The sequence below is a fragment of the Cornus florida genome, unplaced genomic scaffold (genome assembly GCF_030987335.1).
Source record: "Cornus florida cultivar Cherokee Brave unplaced genomic scaffold, ASM3098733v1 CherokeeBrave_3.0.0_Hap2_Chr01, whole genome shotgun sequence".
NCBI classification, from domain to species: Eukaryota; Viridiplantae; Streptophyta; class Magnoliopsida; order Cornales; family Cornaceae; genus Cornus; species Cornus florida.
The window spans coordinates 117,143,991-117,152,985 of record NW_026775571.1 but is presented as its reverse complement, the minus strand read 5'-3'; the positions used below and the strand labels follow the sequence as shown (position 1 = coordinate 117,152,985).

Below are 8,995 nucleotides of genomic sequence, written 5' to 3'. Positions count from 1 at the left end.
GATGTTATAATATATGCTTACACTTGTGATTTGTGATGATAATATGGCTACATCTATAATTACACTAATGATTTCCCCATTAATTGAAAGTAAATGGTTAATTACATGAGCTTAGTGGTGAATCCTAACCCTAAGACTCTCTTCATATCTCTTTAATTCTTAGTTTAATTTAATTTAATTTACTTGCATTGTCATTTCTATTTCAATGTTTTCGATTTAACTCTAGTTTAATCACTTCACCAAAAATCTTTTTTTTTTTTTCTCTCTCTCTCTCTTGTGCAATCTCATTAGCACTAAAATCACGTTTAATCCCAACACGTGTTCAATCCCTTGGGTTCGATCCCTACTCGTTTCATACTACATAGTATAAGTGTTTAGTGGTTTTATAAATTTTAAAATATGATGCCCACTTGACATTATTTCTAAACCTAAAGTGTTGTGCATTATTTTGTGCACATGCTCGAGTCGCATCACATATTTCTTTTTTTCTCCCTCTTTCTTATTAATCAACCCTATATTAAGTAGGTTTGTAAAAATTATGTGGGATGGAGGCATGACATTAGTTGATTGTTATTGGGGATATATTTTTACACAAAAATTATAAAATAACCGCTGATGTTAAAAATAAATAATCTAAATTTTTTGTATAAATATATTATAATCAGATTTACAAAACAAAACAAAACAAAACACTATTCCTGATACTTTCATTGCTCAGTTCAATGTTATTCCTTTTAATGAAGAGATCATGAAGTGTTTTTTCTCCCTCAAGAACAACAAATCTCCGGGCCCTGATGGGTATAATGCCTACTTTTATAAAAAGGCTTGGTCTGTCATTGGTGAAGACACCACTAAGGCTATTAAGGAGTTCTTTTCAATTGGTCATTTACTCAAGGAGATAAATGTTACCTATCTTGCTCTTATTCCTAAAGTGCAGAACCCCAATTGCATGAGAGACTTTAGACCCATTGCCTGTTGTAATACCATTTACAAAGTCATCTCCAAGCTTTTGGCAAACAAACTCAAACCAGTTCTTCTTTATTTATTAGACAAATGCCAAATAGCCTTTATCAAGGATAAAAGACTTAAGGACAGTGTTCTCTTGGCTCAGGAATTGATGAAAGGGTATCATATTAGTTCCAACAGTCCTAGATGTACTTTGAAAGTTGATCTACGGAAGGCTTATGACACTGTGAATTGGACTTTCTTGTTAAACACTCTCCATATTCTCAAATTTTCAGCAAATTTTGTTAATTAGATTAGGGCTTATATTACATCTCCTGGTTTTTCAGTATCTATTAATGGTGAACTTCATGGTTTCTTCAAGGGTACTAGAGGCCTGAGGCAAGGTGACCCTCTGTCATTCTTCCTCTTTGTTATAGTTATGGATGTTTTATCCTCTATTACGCATCAGAACATTGCCAATGATCCTCTTTTCAGTTACCACTGGAAATGCAAGAAAACTAAACTCTCTCACCTTATGTTTGCTGATGACCTCATGTTTTACTGTCATGGTGACATTCAGTCCCTCTCTACTATAACTAAGTCTATTACTACCTTTTAAGAGTTGTCTGGACTCTTCCCTAACCTATCTAAGAGCTTGTTGTTTACTGCCAGTGTCCCTGAGGATATCCAACAGCTCATGACAAATTTGTGTGGTTTTGAAGTGGGAAACCTTCCTATTAGATATCTTGGTATGCCCTTAAGCTCTAAAAGACTCAATGCTAATGACTGCAGAATTCTAGTTGAAAGGGACAGGTAGAATTATATGTTGGACTGCCAGATTCCTATCATATGTAGGAAGATTGCAGCTTATAAAATCCATCCTTGTTAATATGATTGGGTTCTGGTGCAGCCTTACTATCCTCCCTAAGATGGTGATAAATCAGCTCAACACTGTCCTTAGGAATTTTCTTTGGACAGGGGTTGAATTGAAAGCTTCTAGAGCTCAGGTTGCTTGGTGGAATGTATGCAAACCAAAAGATTTTTTGGGAGTAGGCATACCTCAATTAGCTACTTTAAACCGAATATCCATGCTCAGGCATTTATGGAACTTGTTCAAAGACAGAGGCCAATCAATTTGGTTCCAGTAGGCTCATGTTAATCTTATAAAAAATAGAAGTTTTTGGATCTTGGAGCCTCCACAGGTGTGCTCTTGGAATTGGAAAATGCTTCTCCACCTTAGAGATTTGGCCAGACCTTTTATCAAACATGTGGTTGGGGATGGAAAGGATGTTTCAATCTGGCATGATTACTGGCTTCCATTAGGTCCCCTTGACACTAGAGTTGATCATAATCTCATCGCTTGTTCCCAGTGGGAAGATTGGGCAAAGGTTCAATGTTTTATTAGGCATGAGCAGTGGAGAATTCCTACTTTGTTCAAAGAAATCATTCCTTCCATAGGCACCACAGAGCAGCTTCCTATCTTGAATGCAGGTTCACATGACTCTGTCACTTGGACCTTTTCCCTTACTGGCAGCTTCCATCTAGCTACCACTTACAGAGCTCTTATCTCTCTATCACCGACCATCTTATGGCACTCTGTTATTTGGTTTTCAAATCATATCCCGAGGTATTCATTCATTGCTTGGGTTGCTCTCACTCACAAACTCAAGACTAGAGACAGCCCAGCCCTGGCAAAGAAAATCGTTCCAAATTACTGCTCTCTGTGCCTTGCTGATGCTAAGAGTCATCAACACCTTTACTTCAAATGTAGTTTTGCTTCGGAGGTGTGGATGCTTTTCCAAAACCTATGTGGGATTTATGTTGGGGATTCTAACTTATATGACATTACCAACTGGATCGTGTCTATGTGGAAGAATGGAACTAAAGCTCCAGATGCTTATGTATACAAGCTCTGCCTTACTACAACTGTCTACTTCATATGGAACGAGAGAAATAGGCGACATGCCATGAATCAAGTTGCCTCTGTTGCTTCAGTTACTAAGCTGATCTACACTGATGTTAGGATCCGTCTCATGTCCTGCAAGCTGCGTGATTCGAAGGCTGCGAGATCTATTGCAGCTGCTTGGAGTTTGCCAAGTTCAGTTTTTTGTGAGGGGCAATAGTGTGTCTTGCTGATTTCTCGTCGCTGCTGCATCTGTCTTCTCTAGTTGCAGTAGCAACGGGTTTTTTTGGTTTTGGTTTTAATATTTGTTGCCTGGCTAGGCCTTTTTTTGGCTTTATGGTTTTGTTGATTTCGGGCCTTGGACTTTAGTCCCCCCTGTACAAAAAAAAACAATTACAGATGCTCTGATACCTGTAATTTAAATTCAAATACGTGTAAGAGTTTGCAAACGTGCAAAGAGTCCAAACTAAACAAACACATTGATTCGTTTAAACAAAACAAAAAAATCTGTTTCTTCCCACCTATCGTTGCTCAATGTCAATTAATGAGTTGAAATTATGTAAAGTACGGAGACAAATGACAATACAATGTACCACACATCAAAAACAAGTCCGGATTCACTTTCAGACCAGGATTTACGCAAATGGGAATCTCGCTCTCTCTCTAAAACAAATGCTCAACAATGTGATTAAAAAGTCACCCTCCCTCTAAACACAAAAATACACACACACTCACTCTCTCTCTCTCTCATTGTCTCTAAAATTGAATTCAATGGATCAAATAGAGCACAAGTACATCGACGTGAATGGAATGAAGCTCCACGTTGCCGAGATCGGAACTGGCCCATCGGTGGTGGTGTTCCTGCACGGCTTCCCGGAGATATGGTACACTTGGCGGCACCAGATGATTGCCGTAGCCAATGCCGGCTTCAGAGCTCTCGCACCCGATTACAGAGGGTACGGACTATCCGATCCACCGCCCGAACCAGAGAAGGCCTCCTTCTCTGACCTAATTACCGATCTACTTGCCATTGTTGATGCTCTCAGCATTCCCAAGGTACTTCCAACTCTTCCCACTTCTTCTGAAAATTCATCCACTAAATTAATTTTTTTTTTCCTGTTTGGTTTCCGAGACAGCTCAGTAAAATATGAACAAAAAGTGGGTTGCTTGAATCATATTTTAGCTGGAAAAATGTTTTAGCTTTTTAAATGAAGTATAACTTCTTTTTGGGGGTCAAAAATTGCAGCCACTTTGATCTAAGGTTTCTCTGGATAATCCCATTCCATGATTGGTAGGATTTAGTTTTATTGGGGTTGCAACTTCTTTCTTTTTTTTTTTTTCCCCCTAGTTGGATTGCACTTTTTGTTAATTAGAGAGCATTTAAGGTGAATTTATCAATTAGATGCTCTAAATTTCTGTAGAAGAACTAATCAACCTTTGTCCTAGTGGCTTTGGGTCTTAATTTACATGATGTTTCTTCTGGTGTGCTATGTAATAGTGACAATAATAAATTTCTTTGTTAATCTGCTAAAATCAGATTTCATCTTTGGACTCGCTCAATTAATTTGACTACTAAACATACGATCTAATGACAAGTTTTTCTAGGAATTAAGTTGTAATCCATATTGCATAAACTCTTAAAAAATACACAGAAAGTACCAGTGTTCAAGACACAACAATTTGACATGGGTATAGTTTAGGTATCTAACAGGTATGGGTGGATGTGCTCATAACAAACATACTCAAGAATCTAAATTTTTCATAGACATATATATAAAACTCCTTTATTTTGTTCGTTTTACTTCAAATAAGTGAGATCAATTATTTAATTCTAAAAAGATAAATAATATGAACTTTTAACCTAGTCCTTTGTCCTTGACTGCTTGGTTTGGAGATTTGATAGATTTGATGCTTAGACACATATAGGCACCTGATACATCATCAAATCCATGTAAAATATGTTGTCTTCTTGCTGACTCTTTGGACTGTGTTCGGATTTAATAGCTCTTTTTTTTGGCAAGCTTTAGTAGAGAGGGTTTGTGGTAGTTTATAGTGGGTTTATATTCGGAATGGCTCTTACAATATCAATGAACAATTGCTAAATCACTCCTCTAAACAATACTACTTTTCCGTTCTTGACTTATTTTTCTCTATAAGGTTATATAGCCTTGGTATAAAATGAGGTGGCATTCTGCTTTGCATTCCTATGAAACTTTGTGAACAAAGAAACTGAGCTTTGGATGTTTTTTGTATATGGATGGTCTGTTATAGATGTAGTAAGCCTTATCAAGTACTAGTTACCTAGCTTGACCAAAAAATTAAAGTATTTTTTAAGGTCAAGTAGCATTAAACTCCTAACTCTATGTCTCTATGCAGGTTTTTCTTATTGGTAAAGATTTTGGAGCCTATCCAGCTTATCAATTTGCCATACTCCACCCAAAGAGGGTATCGGGAGTTGTAACATTGGGTGTGCCATGCATGCCCCCAAGTCCGCCTACATTCCATAACTACCTTCCTGAAGGCTTCTACATGTCGAGATGGAAGGTGAGAATTAAGTAATGTTCTTCATATTTGTTTAGTAACGAGGAACCAATTTTAACTACTTTCCATCAACTTCATTTTCATTATCTTCATTGAAGGAACCTGGACGAGCTGAAGCAGATTTTGGTCGCCTTGACGCTAAAACAGTTGTGCGGAACATTTACATCCTCTTCTCCAAAAGTGAAATACCAATAGCAGGGGAAAACCAGGAGATCATGGATTTGGTGGAACCATCAACTCCTCTACCCCCTTGGTTCACTGAAGAAGATCTTGCAGTGTATGGAGCTTTGTATGAGAAATCTGGATTCCAAACTGCATTGCAAGTTCCATATAGGTAATGGGTTTGATCCATTTTTCGAAACAAGTGCTCGTCCTTTTGGTATGAAGCAAGCTTTTGTTTACAATGATAACAGCTACTAATCCAGAACCCATAGAGTGTGTGATGCATCATGTCATAGATTTGCATCTTATTAGTCCACTTTTAATTTCGGTATAAACCACAGCAATCTGTGTTCCATGATGTGAAAAGGTTGAATTGCAGCTTTTATTAGAGGGGTTTTGTAACTTTGTGTAGCTGACTTCTAACTGCCTGCTTTCTAATAAATAAGTTTGTTAATGATGTTACTTTTTTTTTTCCTCTCCCAATTATAGGTCATTAAATAACAGATTTGAAGTAGCAGATCCGAAAGTTGAAGCCCCAGCCTTGCTGATCATGGGTGAGAAAGATTATGTCTTCAAATTTCCGGGAATGGAAGAGTACACAAGGAGTGGACAGGTGAAAGTTTATGTTCCGAAATTGGAGATAACATACTTGCCTGAAGGAACACATTTTGTTCACGAGCAATTCCCTGACCAAGTGAATCACCTCATCCTCACCTTCCTCGGTAACCATAGCTGATCACGAACCTTTAAGAAAGATTTTTCATTGTTGAAGATTGCTGAAAGGTTGGTTGGGATTGTGAGAAACTTGGAAGGCATAAAAACTTATATTTACCTTATGCGAATAAATAACTGTAGTGTGCCACTATCGAGCAAAGACCTATTTTGCATTTTCTCTCTCGCTTGTAATTGTGTTTCAAGTGTGTTTTTGCAGCCAAATTCAAGAGAGAAATGCCTGTAATAATGAATGCCGGTTTCTATGCATTTTGCTGGGTGATTATGGGATTGAAAATTCACTTTCATTTTATGCGATGTTTTGTTTCAATATAGTCATCATTTTTCAGAAGAATAGTGATTTTCTGCAAAATTGTAATTACTTCATAACAAAGATATCAAGTTGGGTGAAGTGTTCACAATTAGGGGTGCACAAAAAAAACCGACAACTCGAAAAATCAAACCGGACCAAGCTGAATCAGGTGGTCTGTGCCGGTTCCATTGCAGTTCGGTTCAATCACGGTTCTAAAATAATGGAATCGTGAATTTTTTTTTTGGTTCTGAATTAAGTGTAACGGTTGGGCGCTTACTCACTGACACAAAAGCTAAAATTATTGGATGGTGCTACATACTCATTTATTTATATTCATTTCATCTCTCATTCGGATCCAATGCGGGACACCTCTAAGACCACGTGGTTAGGGCCCTAGGGATGACAATTTCCTTTACGTCGCCCCTAATGGACAGATATAGTAAGGTTCTACATTGAGTAGGGGCGGATATGGTAATAAAAATAAAAAATCGTCTAAAGTTTGTAGCAGGGCGGATTTAATGTTTAACTCACCCACCCCGAACTCGATTATATTTGTTTCTTTATTTTTTATTTCTCATTTTCATGTTAGAGATGTTTATTTATTCATTGTTTTATATTTTTACATTTCTCAATGAGGCATTAATTTTTATTTTCTGCTCCAAATTTTACTTCTGATTTTGTTGATAAGCGACTCACATCTATTTATTTACCTAGGGAAGAAACGGGGTGGAGTTCGTACTCCGAGGCCCCATATAATTTAGACATATGCCTAAAATTTTAAAATTTTTAAATATAGTCATTACTCATTTTCTTACTGGTTAAATTGAACCCAAATCTTTTTTTTTTTTTTTTTCCCAAAACAATCACGATTATTTTTATACCCAAACTCCATCTAAAATTGGAAAAGTACATATAGATTAACGTATTACTGGGTACAGGAGCTTAAAATATTACATGAAAAATTTAATGTTAGCCTAAAATATTATATGAAAATTTAATGTTAACCTATATGAATAGAGTTTTTCTAGTAGGTCTATTTTTGGTCAAAGTTAAATTTACATTTTTCATCCCTCCCAACTCCCAAGTACACACCTTCAATTCAGTTGATATGGCCAGCGGTTTGGGCTTTTTTTTTTTTTTTTTTAATCTGTGAATATTATAAAAAGAAATATTAGAATTCTATTGATGCACAAAATTGTAGGGGGAGAGAGGGGAAGAGAGAGAAAAGAGTCACCCTTTTAGGGATTCAAAAACATTTAAAAATGGAAAAGAAAAAAAAAATTAGGTTCCGGTTTAACCCATAAGAAATTAGATAATGACCATTATTAAAAAAAAAAATAACATACTCAGAATACTAGGAGCGAATTATTTAGTCAAATAATTTTTTAATTAATTATTTATATTAAATACAACTTAATGCAAAGTTTTATTTTTTTTATTTGTTGCATAATTGATAATTCACTGCAATTACAATCATTTTTCTTAAAAAAAATTTTAAAAATTTAAACATATATTTAAATTGTATTGAATCACAATCATTGAGAGATTGCAAACCTGCAAATTGTTAAGAGTCCAAACTAAACGAACAGATTGATTCGTTTAAACAAAAAAATATATATATATATGTTTTTTCCCAAATGACAAATGACAATACAAGGTACCACCACCACACACACATCAATTCGGTGCCGAACAGAAACAAAAACAAAGTCACCCACCTTCTAATTTCTAAACACAAAAATACAACCCCCATCTCGCTCACTGTCTCTCTAAAATTGAATTCAATGGATCAAATAGAGCACAAGTACATCGACGTGAATGGAATGAAGCTCCACGTTGCCGAGATCGGAACTGGCCCATCGGTGGTGGTGTTCCTGCACGGCTTCCCGGAGATATGGTACACTTGGCGGCACCAGATGATTGCCGTAGCCAATGCCGGCTTCAGAGCTCTCGCACCCGATTACAGAGGGTACGGACTATCCGATCCACCGCCCGAACCAGAGGAGGTTGATTTAATTCTCAATTTATATATATATATATATATATATAGCAAATAGCAAATAAATTTCAAGAAAAAAACTCTAGATTTATATTGGAAAAAAAAAAAGGCATTATTTCTGGTTATGCCCCTTTAATAAATCTATATAATATGAAAATAAAAAAAAAACCAAATAAATGAATGCACAATATAATTCTGAAATATATATATATAGCAAATAAATTTTAAGAAAAAAAACCTAAATTTATATTGGAAAAAAAACCATTACAATAACATGTACTCTTCTTCTTATTCATATTCTTTTATTTACCCGTCATTATAATATTATATATAATTTGTATCATAATATAATGGTATATATAATATGTATCATTAAATATTATTTAAATATATTTTCATTTCCATGTAGCCTTAAGACCAA

At 35.7% G+C, this 8,995-nt stretch overlaps 2 protein-coding genes across 2 annotated transcripts; both read left to right on the top strand.

Moving 5' to 3' along the window:
• Positions 1–748: 748 nt before the first annotated feature.
• Positions 749–3,068, top strand: LOC132281568 (uncharacterized). The gene is made up of 5 exons (XM_059783268.1): positions 749–1,192; positions 1,259–1,349; positions 1,566–1,694; positions 1,801–1,967; positions 2,148–3,068. The coding sequence occupies exons 1-5, from the start codon at positions 749–751 to the stop codon at positions 3,066–3,068; spliced, it is 1,752 nt and encodes a 583-aa protein (XP_059639251.1).
• A 410-nt stretch (positions 3,069–3,478) lies between these two features.
• Positions 3,479–6,595, top strand: LOC132316653 (uncharacterized). Its single transcript, XM_059815129.1, has 4 exons — positions 3,479–3,904; positions 5,225–5,392; positions 5,488–5,723; positions 6,041–6,595. Exons 1-4 carry the CDS (start codon positions 3,620–3,622, stop codon positions 6,285–6,287), a joined length of 936 nt encoding a protein of 311 aa, XP_059671112.1. The 5' UTR covers positions 3,479–3,619; the 3' UTR covers positions 6,288–6,595.
• The last annotated feature ends 2,400 nt before the right edge of the window (positions 6,596–8,995 follow it).

Coding starts and splice junctions, on each gene's coding strand:
- LOC132281568 (XM_059783268.1), top strand. CDS start 749: ATGAAGTGTTTTTTCTCCCTCAAGAACAACAAATCTCCGGGCCCTGAT. Junction 1,193..1,258: donor TACGGAAGGCTTATGACACT/GTGAATTGGACT, acceptor TTTGTTAATTAG/ATTAGGGCTTATATTACATC. Junction 1,968..2,147: donor CTCAGGTTGCTTGGTGGAAT/GTATGCAAACCA, acceptor GAGCCTCCACAG/GTGTGCTCTTGGAATTGGAA.
- LOC132316653 (XM_059815129.1), top strand. CDS start 3,620: ATGGATCAAATAGAGCACAAGTACATCGACGTGAATGGAATGAAGCTC. Junction 3,905..5,224: donor ATGCTCTCAGCATTCCCAAG/GTACTTCCAACT, acceptor GTCTCTATGCAG/GTTTTTCTTATTGGTAAAGA. Junction 5,724..6,040: donor GCATTGCAAGTTCCATATAG/GTAATGGGTTTG, acceptor TCCCAATTATAG/GTCATTAAATAACAGATTTG.